Here is a 15607-nt window from a genome sequence, read left to right as displayed (position 1 = left end):
TCTGAAAATATATCTTTTTCGAAAATCGACATGTCTTACAGTTTTCGAGATACAAGCGAATTTTCCAGTTAACATAATGCGACGAACGCGCGGTGTCCAAATGGCCAGCAACTGAATTATATTGCAGCAACCTGCGCTAAAAGCGAGGGTCCCGTTTCTGTGTCCCAATGAGCGAATCAATTCTTTTTGTGCAAATTGATTGAATTTTAATTATTTTTTTAAAATGGACAGTAACTCAAAAACTTATTTTAAATATTCAGGAATTAATTTTTAAATTGAAAATTACACGATTATTGCAATTATTTTCAAGGCATTTTAAATCCTCTGTATGAATCACTATTATTTATGTAACATGGGAATTGTAAAATGTGAGATTATTGGCCTTACCTGCGAGTCAGACGGTGAAAGGTGGTTGGACGGCGCTGTGCTCCTCGCTCCAACTTGGGCGTCGATGAGCTCGAGCCGGCGCAGCACACGACGCTGCCTATACACTGCGCGCCTCGCACGAGTACTGGCCGTCCAGTGTCAACTGCGCCGTCTGCCCGTCCAACGCGGATGCTCCGAAGCCACCCCAGCTGCTCGCCGTCCCTGAAACAGCAAACAGCACACGCACATTTCAATTTTTAAGTTTTCACCACTGACCAGTGAGGACCAGTCTATCAATAAATTACAATTTTAATAAGAGAGAACATTAATTTGGACAAAGTTTGAAAAGTCGAACTCAGGGTGCCATGCGAAATATTTGAGAACACTAAAAGACTAAAAGCACCAAAGCCAATCAATTACACAGATTTAAAATAATAACAAAAAATGTATTTTGAGGGAATTTGTTGGCTCGAGAGGTAAACTGGACAGTCATCGCGTCGCGAGAGTAGGCAACATCTGATTACACGCACGTCGCGCAGGTTGCAAACTCTACGAGTTTCTCTTTCGGGCGCCGATGACATCGAGTCGCGTTTCAGGGACATAATGAATGCGCATAATACATAACCAAAGATTACAAATGATTTGCAAAGTGTTGACGTGCATTAAAAATTATGGGAACTCAATCGCGACTGAATTAAACCCGTTTCTAAATAGGCAAACATTTTGTTGGTTACATAGTTGAGCGCTTGAGTCTCTTGTTCTTTCACGTGTGGGCCCTACGCGGACGCAGTTACTGCTTACATTATAATTTTCTTCTCATTTTGCCGGCCAAGGAAAGACCACCAGACTTCCTCACTCCACACAGACCGCAGGCCCTCAGGCGAAATTAAGGCCGCTGACACAAACCGAAATAGAGCTCAAAACAATCTTCAAACAGGCGCGATGCCATTGTTACTCTTGCTATGTTTCATTGTTGACTGATGCATACGAAAATTTTTGCGTTCGAACGGTTACCTAATTGTCTCGTTGCTCATCAGCATTGTTGAAAATTTGAATTTCGGCAGAGCACACTACGCAGTCTCCCGCCGAGGCGAGACTGACGCGTGTTACGCAACCGGCGAAACACGCGTGCTGCCCGGCACAACAAACACCGCTTCGCATTCGTGCAGATCCAGATTCAGCGCTAACAAACTAAAATTTATCCCGCTTGCCCTCGTTTGTTGTCAGTGACGTCACAATCACAACAATAAAAAGGAGCTACGTGTCTATTTATCTCAAATACCCAAAAATGCAGTCAACAAACCAACAATTAATCAGTTTCATAGTCGCCGCGAATTCGAGTGTTCGATTGTTGGCGGAAAGAATTTCAGAATTCGGTCTTCACCTTTCAACGCGCCAACTTCCTGCGCGTCCCTGACGTCCCTGAAGAGCAGTGTGGCCTCCGTGGGCGTGATTTCCGGCGTCAGGGACGAATCAGGTCAGGAGAGAATTTTTATTTAATTATAATTATAGTTAACACGTTTTAACTAAATTTATCACCACGAATTTAATTACAGTATTCTAATAAATTGCTAGCCACGAACTAAAGAAAAACACATTGTCTTTTCACTCCCGCTACAGCCATTTTCATATTGGAGGCCATTTGTGCAGCAGTGGCGGACAATCTTGCTTGTTTTGGGCAATAAATTGAATTGGCCGGCCGCGCGGAATGAAAATGCTCCGGTTTTACGGCCGCTGATTGCGAGAGCGGAGCGAAAACCAAATTTCCGCTACGCCTAAGCGCAAGGTGAGCGCGCCGCCGCGGTGTCAGGTGAGAAAAATAGCAGCTAGCTGACGTTATTATGTCATTCATCAGTCCGTGAACTCAAATATTACTTGGTGATGAGGATAAAATGGCTCTGCGCGTAAAACCGACTCTTCAGCAGCTTCTGCGCATGCCCGGTGGCCTTCCGAGCCTGCGCAGAAGCTACCACGTCGACCTAAACATGCGCAGTTGGTGTCCAGAGATAAAAATATAGTCTACTGTAATTCTTTATTTCACGTTAATGCGCATGTGTAACGTGTTTTCAGACGTACTGCGCATGCCCATGAGACCCAAGCATGTGCAGTAGCTTTACACTCGCTTAGCACATCCGCAGTACGATCTCCAGCCCGCAAGAGGCTGGACAGCAGCGAGCGATGGCGGCATTCAGGGTCGTCACGTAATTTAATTAGGCAACTCGGCGAGCGGAGCGGCCATAAGTCACGCGTGCAGACTCGATCTTTTTTGCCGATCGGAGACGCGCAGATCGAATGCCAATTATTGTTCTTTTCGACGGCTGGTATACTATAAATTTGCCGTTCATCGTATAACGTTGTATTGATTAATTGGCATTTGACGAAATTAACACATAAATTATTCAAACAGACGAGTGATTTCCCACGTATGTCGGACCGTTCGAGATTGTGGATCAAAAAGCTCAAAACATGTTCACTTTGATTGGCGAGACCGAAATTGTAGTACGACTTCCAGACTTTTCGCGACAATTTATTAACAAACTATTAATCCAATTCTCTACTCGAATCGGAAAAACAGCTCAAAAATCCATACGATTTTACGCAACTATTTTATCTACAAATATTCACGCTAGTCGAATTCAACAAAAAATCACTCGTCTGTTTGAATAATTTATGTGTTAATTTCGTCAAATGCCAATTAATCAATACAACGTTATAATCGTGTCGCGGCTATGGCGAATTGTGATTTGGTCGCATCGGCAAAGGCCAGGCCAGTCCAGGGGACACGACGATTGATCGCGCGCGCGCAGCCGGAGACAAATTGCGGCCGGGATACCTGGAAAAGCGGCTTTCGTACGCTCGATTACTGCTAATGCGGCGCGACAAAAACGCGACACTCGATTATTATTTCGGTCGCGGTGCCAAGAGCGGCTGCTTTTGTAACGAGACGCCGCGAATTAATTGGCATTCAAATTTCGCTTTCGTCACAACGCGAGCTCGTTTGATGGCGCACCAGCACCGGCCGATTCCACATATCAATTGTTAATCAAACAAACACGGCAGTAAATTTAATTCAGCCACTCGGCCGGCATGCACCGCGACCACGACCGCGCAGCCACTCAAATAAAATCTTCATTCAACTAGACACACACAATCTGAGTAAATAAATCATTCGCTCCGCTTCAAATTCACTCTTGCCGGCCATTCTCACAATCAGGCTCGGAAAATAGTCGCTTCAAAAGGACAAAAGCTGCGCACCGGGCACTCGGAGTTCAAAGTCGATTCCTGTGACAGTCGCACGTTTCACCGGACCATTAAATTACGATCTGGCATAATTACCCGCTCGCCTGTGCTTGGCAAATAAAGCTAATTTAGCATTTGGCAAAAATATATTCGCGGACAAATGAAACAAATCCTCATCTCACAAAGAATCTTTCCCATCGCGGGAAATATTTTCATTATATTTCGAAGTTCTAAGGATTTCAAGCACGACATTAACTTTATAAAGTCGCATTGTCAAGCTAAGTTTAGCTGCTGAAGATTAGAAAATAAGTTTAAATCAAATACCGTGCAGTCACACATGATATTTAAAATCTTGCGCATTATCTTTTACCAATATTTTAACTTTCGTTTTTTTTTTTAATAAAATTTCCCAACTACTTGATCAGAAACAGGTATAAAATGCTTAGGCACCTTTCTTACTCCAAATTAATTTAGCATTGGCTAAATATCACATTTGAGGTTTAGCCCAATTTTGTTAAAAGGGCCTCAGGACCGCAGCTTTTCGTTTGGCGAGACCGAGCGAGACAAGCGTGTTGTCGGTTGTTTTGTGTCCTTTTTTTCCCAAATTTTCCAATTTTATTCGCATACAATATAGAAAAAATAATATTGAACTGACCTTTGACTGGGCGGCGTAGTCGAGGGCGAGCATGCAGTCGTTGTAGCCGCTCTCGGTCTTGATGGCGGCCGGCATGGTCTGGCGGGTTGAACTGTCCGAGGTGTCCAGCGTCCCGGTACCAAGGGTACATGTCGCTGCCACGCCGCCGGGCTGAGCCGCTCGCATCACCCTGCAGACAACAACACAGTCAAAATATTCATCCATCTTCTCTCTTTGCGCAGCGTTGCACGTGCGCCCTGATAATTGGCGCGCGCATTTCCGCGAATTTGAGCCCGTGTATGAGCGCTTGTCACAAGCTGAGACGCAGCATACGCGCTTATCGATTCGCGGAAATCCATCTCTGCACTCGCGATTGCTCGCTCCGAAACGAAAAATACATCTTGCACTGCATCCACTCGACACTGTTTTTTATCACCACCGCATCCGACCGATGTTTCCAACTCAATTCAATTTTTATAAACCGATTAAGGAAAAGGTGCTAAATATTTGGAAAGAGACGTGTGTCCGATATGAAAGCGCGCTAATGTGCTAAATTGCACTCGATTTTATCGAGTAATTCGGTGAGTTGTGCGACCGAGTTGCTAAAATCTCTGAGTGAGGGAGCTATTATTACCGAATAATCGATTGTGCCAACGCTTTTTCATCTGAATGCGCCAAGTGTGAAATTAAACACGCAAATTAAATCTGAGAGAACTGTGATTTTTTCGTATTGCTTATTCGTTTCTTTGAATCACACCGTTTAGCTGGGAGAGACAATTTTTGTGTCATTGAATAGTATCTTAAAAATTCCTCAACTCAGGACGCCGGCTATTTCCAATCCTAGAAGCATCGCTCAAGACCGCCTAATTTACTTCAAACCGACCGGGTTTTGTGCTCCACGCGGATAGGCAATACATTTCGGAATTAAATTGACAGAAAATTAATTTAAATTATTTGGAATTCACGATTTGGTCTTCTATTGCCTATTTGGATTATTTCAAAAAGGTGCAATAAAAAAAGTTAAATCAACAATCTACCATTTTTGTGATATAATTATACGATTGTATTTTAATGAAATATCGATGGCTAATAATTTAATTTAACTAGATAAATATTATGTGACTAATTATTTTTTGAAGACTATGAAAGATAACAATGCAGCCAGCCATCTCGTAAGAAGATAGATATAGACAGGCTGCGGTGCTCTCGCATATTTCTCGGCACAACGAGCTCCCGCAACCGAGTGAGTGCAGTTGTTAGTTTTACTTGAGAAATTTTAAAATCAATATAAACCGGATTTTTGCCGACTCCAGGGCCAATTCCAAGACGAATATTGAGAATAATACTTTGAGAGAATTATGCTCAGCCCTCAAATCGTGTAAACATTGAAAAAAAATAAATATCTCTTCCCGCAAATATCTTTCAATGAGCCTTCTCAAAGATTGTGCCAATTGTAAAGAGTATAATTTATATCCGCGAATCTTTTTTCCAGGTGTCAAGTTTTCCCTCTATAGTGTTAACCATTTTTACTGCTGATTTTTTTCTCGCGAAATTATCCTTTAGCAAAAATATTTGCAAATACAATCAGGTTTTTTGTTTGCAGCTCGGAACAGGGTCAACTGATAAGTGCTTAATTGAAAATTAATCGTGCCACGTACGAAATGACTGTAGAAATGCCGGTGGTTGTTTATAAAAAAACGTGGAATGGAGCCGTGAATGAGTGTGGTGTCGTTTCGAGCGAGTTCGCTTTGCTGCACTGACAGACCGAATGCTTCGGCTTGGTTCCTTTGGTTCGGTTCGGCCGGCACTTGAGCACTGCACACTGCTGCTGCCGCCGAGAAGCGGCCGGCAGGGAGAGAAAGAGAGAGCGCGAGCGAGAAAGAGAGGGACCTGTTGCGGCGGCGGCGGCCGAGCGTTCGCCTTTCGGTGGCCGCGCGTTCGCCGGCCAGAGCTGGCCAGCACTGGAAAAACAACGACGCTGATTGGTCGGTTCAAATTCCCTGGACGAGAGGATAAGAATTTCAAGGCCGCAGACGGGAAGCGGGGGAAACGAGCCAATTTGGCAGCAGGAGAAAAAGAGCGATGACGTCACGATCGGCCAGTCTGGCCACATGCACAAAAATTCATAATTCCGACATCTTTCCGCTCCGCATTTCGCGTGACGCTTTGCTGACTTAAATTAGCAAAATTTATTACATAAAAAATAATAACTTTATGAATTATGAGAAATAAAGTATGTGACGCCAGAGAGCAGAGGCAAATAAATTATTGCATGCGGAACATAATTTTTTTAATTAATATATTGCCAAATTTTTTTATTTAGCTCCTACGTCTGGCAAAATATACAAAATGGAAAAAAATAAAATTGGGAGAAAGACTGATGATTTCAAATCCCGACTATCAACTGGGATACATTTTTAATTTTAAATTGTACATTCCGAATCCTGCAAAACTGCAATCAGCCGAAACAAACAAAGGAAAAAGGAGTTGCCGTGTTTTAATTACCAATCCTGCTTTCATTATTCCACAGCTTAGGATTTAACACACGATTTAAAGTAAATAAATTTCCCTCTCTACTATTGACTCAAATTATTTAATTGGTGGTTTGCAAAAAACACACAATTTTACTGTTGGTGTGCGACTGACTTGATAATATTCAAAATATTTTACTAGAAATTCAATTAAAACACTGGCTTTAAAAATATATCCCAATTTTTTAAATTTTCCAAACAGTTACGTACGGAATTTTTGGCTCGCATCAATTGATCAGGATGAAAAGTGTCCGTAAACTGAAATTTCGGACTAAATCAGGGAGTGGACGAGTGACAAAGCGTGGCGTGGCGGGACGATAACAAACAAATCGGCGCGGCGTAAACAAAGCGTTTTGCCTAATTGGTTTCGCGGCGAACATATTGAATTTGCCGAGCGAACTGCAGTGCAGAGCGAGCGAGAGCCGTTCAGCGTGACGTCACTCCGCTCTCGGATGCTGGTTGCAAAAGCTATGATTAATCGGCTGATTTTTCTCGCTGCTTTCCCGCCGAGATCGAGCGAGAGACAAGTGCCATTACTCGAGTTAGACAAAGAAATAAGGCGATTGTCTGCACGTCTGAAATGAAAAACAAAACGCGACTTATTCGAATCGCTTCTTTCTTTTCACAAGCAAAAACCAACTTAAGGACGACGGAAAAAAGAAGCAGCCGTCACTTTTTTCTCTGCGTTTCATCTCCGCACGCAAAAACAGCATGTTTAACACGCAGCCCATTGGCATCGCACGAGTTTATCACATTTAAAACAGGTGTTCGCTTTTCTAGAATTAATAATCGTTTCTTGATAGAACATCAGAGAAAATTGATTGTTGGAAAATCAATTAAAAATACGTAACATGGCGCAAAAATCACAGCAGCACCAAGAATCTGTTTTGCTATAAAGCTTCTGGATTGATCAGTCCAAAATTGCGAAGACGTGTGTAAATTAATTAATTAATTTTTACGATTTCCACCGGGCAGACAATCAACACACTCTCGAAAAAGTTAAAATTTTGCAGCCAATTTCGTCTGGCATTAAATTTTTCACAAGTTGGATAGTTTTGTAAAAATATCTGTTAAAATTGGGACAAATGAGGAGACGGAGTGTGTGGTGCGCGTGTGAAGTATTATTGGCAATAAGAAATTGTTTTTTTTTACAACATGGCGCGATAGAAAACGATAAATTATAAAATAAATTTGTCTGGAAAAGAAGTTGCGCGAATATTTAATGGAAAGATCAGACGACGAGGATGGGCAGGGCGAGCTGACACAGTCTGGAGGGATTATTTCTGTTGAAAACGCGCGAAATCGTAGTGTGGCAGCGGCGAAATTGAATCTGATTGAAAGCCGCGTTTGTGCCAAGAGGCGAGCTTCACCGCCGTCGCTTTGCTTCGCGCTCCACAGCCAGCCTGCCTCGATTTTCCACATAAATTGCATTTTTAAAAAATCGTCATTGGTGATGACGTGAAAATACCAAAATTGTTTATGTTTGCAACGATAGGTGACTAGATTGTGACTAAATGAATCTAAAAACTTATAAAATTGAGCAATTCGAATGCAGCCCGCACTGTTACTCGAATACGAGTCGATTTTCATATTTTTTCCACCCTTCAAAAATCCTTTTCTCCCAGATGACTCCTATTCCAGCCCCGAATAAAAAGGAGATTACTCACCCTGTTGTAGGAGGTTGCTTTGTCCTCGATGGTCTCGGTTCGATGACGCGGACGTCGTCCAGCGCAGGCTTGCCGTTGGCGGTGGCGCGGACATTGAAAATCGCCTTCATCTCGCGGCTCGGCCAGTCTCGTCAAAAATCTATAAACAAGAGCACAAGACATACCATAAATATTCATGCAAACACCAGCGCGTGGACAGTTATCAAATTAAAAGAGGTTTTGCTCGAACGGCACGCAGCTGGCCGCCGCACAATTAATCGGCGGACAAATTTTTTTAGCGGGACTATTTCGCAATCTGCAAAAACGGAAAACAAACTAAATTTGCATTTCGCGCCTCACGGAAAGATAAATAAAATCAGGCCTACGTACGTTTGTCCGAGCGAGTGCAGAGCAAATAACAAAAAGCATATGAGCATTATTTGCAGCAGATTTGAAACCGACCGACCGACCGCCGGACCGACCAGCAAATTTGCGCGTTTTTTTGGCCTTTTATTAAGCAACGACAAAGCCGGCTCGCGAATTTTTTCCCAGGTGTTAAGTTTTCCCTCTAAAGAGTTAACCATTTTTTTCAGATGTTTTTTTTCTCGCGAAATTATCCTTTAGCAAAAATATTTGCAAATACAATCAGGTTTTTTGTTTGCAGCTCTGAACAGGGTCAACTGATAAGTGCTTAATTGAAAATTAATCGTGCCACGTACGAAATGACTGTAGAAATGCCGGTGTTTGTTTATAAAAAAAAACGTGGAATGGAGCCATGAATGAGTGTGGTTTCGTTTCGAGCGAGTTTTCATCGTTCCTAACTCGAGAAAATTATGAAAAACTCCAGAAAAACGTAATTTTTTAAGGAGTCAAAACTCGCAGAAAATATTGCAATCATCAGTCTACATAAATTGGGTTTGGTTTGGATATCGAACTTCCCTCAGGAACCACCCCTCGAATTTTTAACCATCAAAATTGACCTTTTTCCGGAGTTTTAATTTATTTTCTCGAGTCAGGAACGATAAAATTAGTTCAAACTCGCAGGAAATATTGCTTCCGTCGGTTTTAAATAAATCGGAAAGGGTTTGGAGATGGTACTTCCCTCAGGAACCACCCCTCGAATTTATAATCCTCAATTTTTGTTCTTTTTCGGAGTTTTAATTTATTTTCTCGAGTCAGGAACGATAAAATTAGTTCAAACTCGCAGGAAATAATGCTTTCATTGATCTTTACGAATTGAATAGGGTTTGGAGATGGTACTTCCCTCAGGAGCCACCCCTCGAATTTATAATCCTCAATTTTTGTTCTTTTTCGGAGTTTTAATTTATTTTCTCGAGTCAGGAACGGTAAAATTAGTTCAAACTCGCAGGAAATATTGCTTCCGTCGGTTTTAAATAAATCGGAAAGGGTTTGGAGATGGTACTTCCCTCAGGAACCACCCCTCGAATTTATAATCCTCAATTTTTGTTCTTTTTCGGAGTTTTAATTTATTTTCTCGAGTCAGGAACGGTAAAATTAGTTCAAACTCGCAGGAAATATTGATTGCTACCGTCGGTTTTAAATAAATCGGAAAGGGTTTGGAGATGGTACTTCCCTTAGGAACCACCCCTAGAATTTATAATCCTCAATTTTTGTTCTTTTTCGGAGTTTTAATTTATTTTCTCGAGTCAGGAACGGTAAAATTAGTTCAAACTCGCAGGAAATATTGCTTTCATTGATCTTTACGAATTGAATAGGGTTTGGAGATGGTACTTCCCTCAGGAGCCACCCCTCGAATTTATAATCCTCAAAATTGACCTTGTTCCGGAGTTTTAATTTATTTTCTCGAGTCAGGAACGGTAAAATTAGTTCAAACTCGCAGGAAATATTGCTTCCGTCGGTTTTAAATAAATCGGAAAGGGTTTGGAGATGGTACTTCCCTCAGGAACCACCCCTCGAATTTATAATCCTCAATTTTTGTTCTTTTTCGGAGTTTTAATTTATTTTCTCGAGTCAGGAACGGTAAAATTATTTCAAACTCGCAGGAAATATTGCTTCCGTCGGTTTTAAATAAATCGGAAAGGGTTTGGAGATGGTACTTCCCTTAGGAACCACCCGTAGAATTCATAATCCTCAATTTTTGTTCTTTTTCGGAGTTTTAATTTATTTTCTCGAGTAAGGAACGGTAAAATTAGTTCAAACTCGCAGGAAATATTGCTTCCGTCGGTTTTAAATAAATCGGAAAGGGTTTGGAGATGGTACTTCCCTCAGGAACCATCCCTCGAATTTATAATCCTCAATTTTTGTTCTTTTTCGGAGTTTTAATTTATTTTCTCGAGTCAGGAACGGTAAAATTAGTTCAAACTCGCAGGAAATATTGCTTTCATTGATCTTTACGAATTGAATAGGGTTTGGAGATGGTACTTCCCTCAGGAGCCACCCCTCGAATTTATAATCCTCAATTTTTGTTATTTTTCGGAGTTTTCATTTATTTTCTCGAGTCAGGAACGATAAAATTAGTTCAAACTCGCAGGAAATATTGCTTCCGTCGGTTTTAAATAAATCGGAAAGGGTTTGGAGATAGTACTTCCCTCAGGAACCACCCCTCGAATTTATAATCCTCAATTTTTGTTCTTTTTCGGAGTTTTAATTTATTTTCTCGAGTCAGGAACGGTAAAATTATTTCAAACTCGCAGGAAATATTGCTTCCGTCGGTTTTAAATAAATCGGAAAGGGTTTGGAGATGGTACTTCCCTTAGGAACCACCCGTAGAATTCATAATCCTCAATTTTTGTTCTTTTTCGGAGTTTTAATTTATTTTCTCGAGTAAGGAACGGTAAAATTAGTTCAAACTCGCAGGAAATATTGCTTCCGTCGGTTTTAAATAAATCGGAAAGGGTTTGGAGATGGTACTTCCCTCAGGAACCATCCCTCGAATTTATAATCCTCAATTTTTGTTCTTTTTCGGAGTTTTAATTTATTTTCTCGAGTCAGGAACGGTAAAATTAGTTCAAACTCGCAGGAAATATTGCTTCCGTCGGTTTTAAATAAATCGGAAAGGGTTTGGAGATGGTACTTCCCTTAGGAGCCACCCCTCGAATTTTTAACCCTCAAAATTGACCTTTTTCCGGAGTTTTAATTAATTTTCTCGAGTTAGGAACGGTAAAATTAGTTCAAACTCGCAGGAAATATTGCTTCCGTCGGTTTTAAATAAATCGGAAAGGGTTTGGAGATGGTACTTCCCTTAGGAGCCACCCCTCGAATTTATAATCCTCAATTTTTGTTCTTTTTCGGAGTTTTAATTTATTTTCTCGAGTCAGGAATGATGAAATTGATTCAAACTCGCAGGAAATATTGCTTTCATTGATCTTAATGAATTGAATAGGGTTTGGAGATGGTACTTCCTTCAGGAGCCGCTCCTCGAATTTTTAACCCTCAAAATTGACCTTTTTCGGAGTTTTAATTTATTTTCTCGAGTAAGGAACGGTAAAATTAGTTCAAACTCGCAGGAAATATTGCTTCCGTCGGTTTTAAATAAATCGGAAAGGGTTTGGAGATGGTACTTCCCTCAGGAACCATCACTCGAATTTATAATCCTCAATTTTTGTTCTTTTTCGGAGTTTTAATTTATTTTCTCGAGTCAGGAACGGTAAAATTAGTTCAAACTCGCAGGAAATATTGCTTCCGTCGGTTTTAAATAAATCGGAAAGGGTTTGGAGATGGTACTTCCCTTAGGAGCCACCCCTCGAATTTATAATCCTCAATTTTTGTTCTTTTTCGGAGTTTTAATTTATTTACTCGAGTTAGGAACGATGAAATTGATTCAAACTCGCAGGAAATATTGCTTTCATTGATCTTAATGAATTGAATAGGGTTTGGAGATGGTACTTCCTTCAGGAGCCACTCCTCGAATTTTAAACCCTCAAAATTAACCTTTTTCCGGAGTTTTAATTAATTTTCTCGAGTTAGGATAGGTGAAATATATTCAAAATCACAGGGAATACAGTATTCGTTGATCTAAATGAATTGAATATGGTTTCAAGATCGAACTCCCCTCAGGAGCCAATCCTAGAATTTTTAATCCTAAAAAATTAGCCGAAAATAATCGCCATTTGGCGGGCCGATTTCGGCTGGCAGATAGGAAACAACGTCGGCCGAGTCAAACTGATCAAAATAAGACCAAATTCATCAAAATGCGTCAAGCAGTGAACGTGTTAACTGGCGCAGAAAACCAGAAAATCCTAATAATGATGCATGGCTGACGCTGCAAGGAATTGGGGGAATTTGACGGCCGAGAGCACAAGAAAAGGGCAACGAGGACCGAAACGGATGTACATTCTATGTAATACGTACCAAATAGAGCGATACGTCTTTCAAAGTCGGTCCACATCTTCGATTTTGACGATAAATAACAAGAAAAGCGAAAGCGATCCACGATTCACAAAAGTAAACAAAGCGAACTCATCACGGAAAACAAAAGAACGGCGTAATGGCGGCATGGCAAGCGCAAGCGAGCGCGAGCGGGAGAATGGGGAGAGGGGAAACTGGTGAGAGAAAGCAATCGCCAGGCAGGCGGCAGGCGGCAGGCGGCAAGGACTTCCTAAAGATTCTAATTTTTAATTTTTTCGATTTTGGAGCAAGCAAATTGGTTCAAATTTAAAGGAAAAACATAAAATAGTATTTAGAATGCGATAGTAGAGTTTGCAATCATGACTTTAATCCAGTAATTGCACAAGAATTTTAAAAATTCGAGTTCGGACAATTACAAAATTATAATTTTTAATTTTTCGATAATGGAGCTAGCAAAATTGTTCAAACTCGCAGGAAAAATTGCTTTCATCGGATTAAATGAATTTAATAGGGTTTCAAGATCGAACTCCCCACAGGAGCCACCCCTCGAATTTTTAACCCTAAAAATTGCCCCTTTTCCGGAGTTTTATTTTATTTTCTCGAGTTACGAACGATGAAATTGATTCAAACTAGCAGGAAATATTGCTTTCATCGGTTTTAAATGAATTGGGTTTGGTTTGGAGATTGAACTCCCCTCAGGAGCCACTCCTCGAATTTTTAACCGTCAAAATTGACCTTTTTCTGGAGTTTTAATTAATTTTCTCGAGTTAGGAACGATGAAATTGATTCAAACTCGCAGGAAATATTGCTTTCATTGATCTTAATGAATTGAATAGGGTTTGGAGATGGTAATTCCATCAGGAACCACCCCTCGAATTTATAATCCTCAATTTTTGTTCTTTTTCGGAGTTTTAATTTATTTTCTCGAGTCAGGAACGGTAAAATTAGTTCAAACTCGCAGGAAATATTGCTTCCGTCGGTTTTAAATAAATCGGAAAGGGTTTGGAGATGGTACTTCCCTTAGGAGCCACCCCTCGAATTTATAATCCTCAAATTTTGTTCTTTTTCGGAGTTTTAATTTATTTTCTCGAGTCAGGAACGGTAAAATTAGTTCAAACTCGCAGGAAATATTGCTTTCATTGATCTTAATGAATTGAATAGGGTTTGGAGATGTTAATTCCTTCAGGAGCCACTCCTCGAATTTTTAACCTTCAAAATTGACCTTTTTCCGGAGTTTTAATTAATTTTCTCGAGTTAGGAACGGTAAAATTAGTTCAAACTCGCAGGAAATATTGCTTCCGTCGGTTTTAAATAAATCGGAAAGGGTTTGGAGATGGTACTTCCCTCAAGAACCACCCCTCGAATTTATAATCCTCAATTTTTGTTCTTTTTCGGAGTTTTAATTTATTTTCTCGAGTCAGGAATGATGAAATTGATTCAAACTCGCAGGAAATATTGCTTTCATTGATCTTAATGAATTGAATAGGGTTTGGAGATGGTACTTCCTTCAGGAGCCACTCCTCGAATTTTTAACCCTCAAAATTGACCTTTTTCCGGAGTTTTAATTTATTTTCTCGAGTCAGGAACGGTAAAATTAGTTCAAACTCGCAGGAAATATTGCTTCCGTCGGTTTTAAATAAATCGGAAAGGGTTTGGAGATGGTACTTCCCTTAGGAACCACCCCTCGAATTTATAATCCTCAATTTTTGTTCTTTTTCGGAGTTTTAATTTATTTTCTCGAGTCAGGAATGATGAAATTGATTCAAACTCGCAGGAAATATTGCTTTCATTGATCTTAATGAATTGAATAGGGTTTGGTGATGGTACTTTTTTCAGGAGCCACTCCTCGAATTTTTAACCCTCAAAATTGACCTTTTTCCGGAGTTTTAATTTATTTTCTCGAGTCAGGAACGGTAAAATTAGTTCAAACTCGCAGGAAATATTGCTTCCGTCGGTTTTAAATAAATCGGAAAGGGTTTGGAGATGGTACTTCCCTTAGGAACCACCCCTCGAATTTATAATCCTCAATTTTTGTTCTTTTTCGGAGTTTTAATTTATTTTCTCGAGTCAGGAACGGTAAAATTGATTCAAACTCGCAGGAAATATTGCTTCCGTCGGTTTTAAATAAATCGGAAAGGGTTTGGAGATGGTACTTCCCTCAGGAACCACCCCTCGAATTTATAATCCTCAATTTTTGTTCTTTTTCGGAGTTTTAATTTATTTTCTCGAGTCAGGAATGATGAAATTGATTCAAACTCGCAGGAAATATTGCTTTCATTGATCTTAATGAATTGAATAGGGTTTGGAGATGGTACTTCCTTCAGGAGCCGCTCCTCGAATTTTTAACCCTCAAAATTGACCTTTTTCCGGAGTTTTAATTAATTTTCTCGAGTTAGGAACGGTAAAATTAGTTCAAACTCGCAGGAAATATTGCTTCCGTCGGTTTTAAATAAATCGGAAAGGGTTTGGAGATGGTACTTCCCTCAGGAACCACCCCTCGAATTTATAATCCTCAATTTTTGTTCTTTTTCGGAGTTTTAATTTATTTTCTCGAGTCAGGAATGATGAAATTGATTCAAACTCGCAGGAAATATTGCTTTCATTGATCTTAATGAATTGAATAGGGTTTGGTGATGGTACTTCCTTCAGGAGCCACTCCTCGAATTTTTAACCCTCAAAATTGACCTTTTTCCGGAGTTTTAATTTATTTTCTCGAGTCAGGAACGGTAAAATTAGTTCAAACTCGCAGGAAATATTGCTTCCGTCGGTTTTAAATAAATCGGAAAGGGTTTGGAGATGGTACTTCCCTCAGGAACCACCCCTCGAATTTATAATCCTCAATTTTTGTTCTTTTTCGGAGT

At 40.3% G+C, this 15607-nt stretch overlaps 1 protein-coding gene across 1 annotated transcript; it reads right to left on the bottom strand.

Annotated features, from left to right (window-relative positions):
• Positions 1 to 484: 484 nt before the first annotated feature.
• Positions 485 to 8573, bottom strand: LOC135943618 (uncharacterized). Its single transcript, XM_065490261.1, has 5 exons — positions 8439 to 8573; positions 4262 to 4430; positions 2242 to 2345; positions 643 to 656; positions 485 to 588 (listed from the first exon to the last, which is right to left on the bottom strand). The coding sequence occupies exons 1-5, from the start codon at positions 8546 to 8548 to the stop codon at positions 485 to 487; spliced, it is 501 nt and encodes a 166-aa protein (XP_065346333.1). The 5' UTR covers positions 8549 to 8573.
• Positions 8574 to 15607: the final 7034 nt, after the last annotated feature.

This window comes from Cloeon dipterum, chromosome 1 (assembly GCF_949628265.1).
Source record: "Cloeon dipterum chromosome 1, ieCloDipt1.1, whole genome shotgun sequence".
Lineage (NCBI taxonomy): Eukaryota > Metazoa > Arthropoda > Insecta > Ephemeroptera > Baetidae > Cloeon > Cloeon dipterum.
This window is presented reverse-complemented; position numbering and strand designations above follow the sequence as displayed.

Excerpts from the sequence above, each read along its gene's own strand:
- LOC135943618 (XM_065490261.1), bottom strand. The coding sequence starts at position 8,548 with ATGAAGGCGATTTTCAATGTCCGCGCCACCGCCAACGGCAAGCCTGCG. Across the intron at positions 4,431-8,438 it reads AAGCAACCTCCTACAACAGG|GGTGATGCGAGCGGCTCAGC; the intron begins GTGAGTAATCTC and ends TGTTGTCTGCAG. Across the intron at positions 2,346-4,261 it reads ACTACGCCGCCCAGTCAAAG|GTCGACGTGGTAGCTTCTGC; the intron begins GTCAGTTCAATA and ends GCGCATGTTTAG.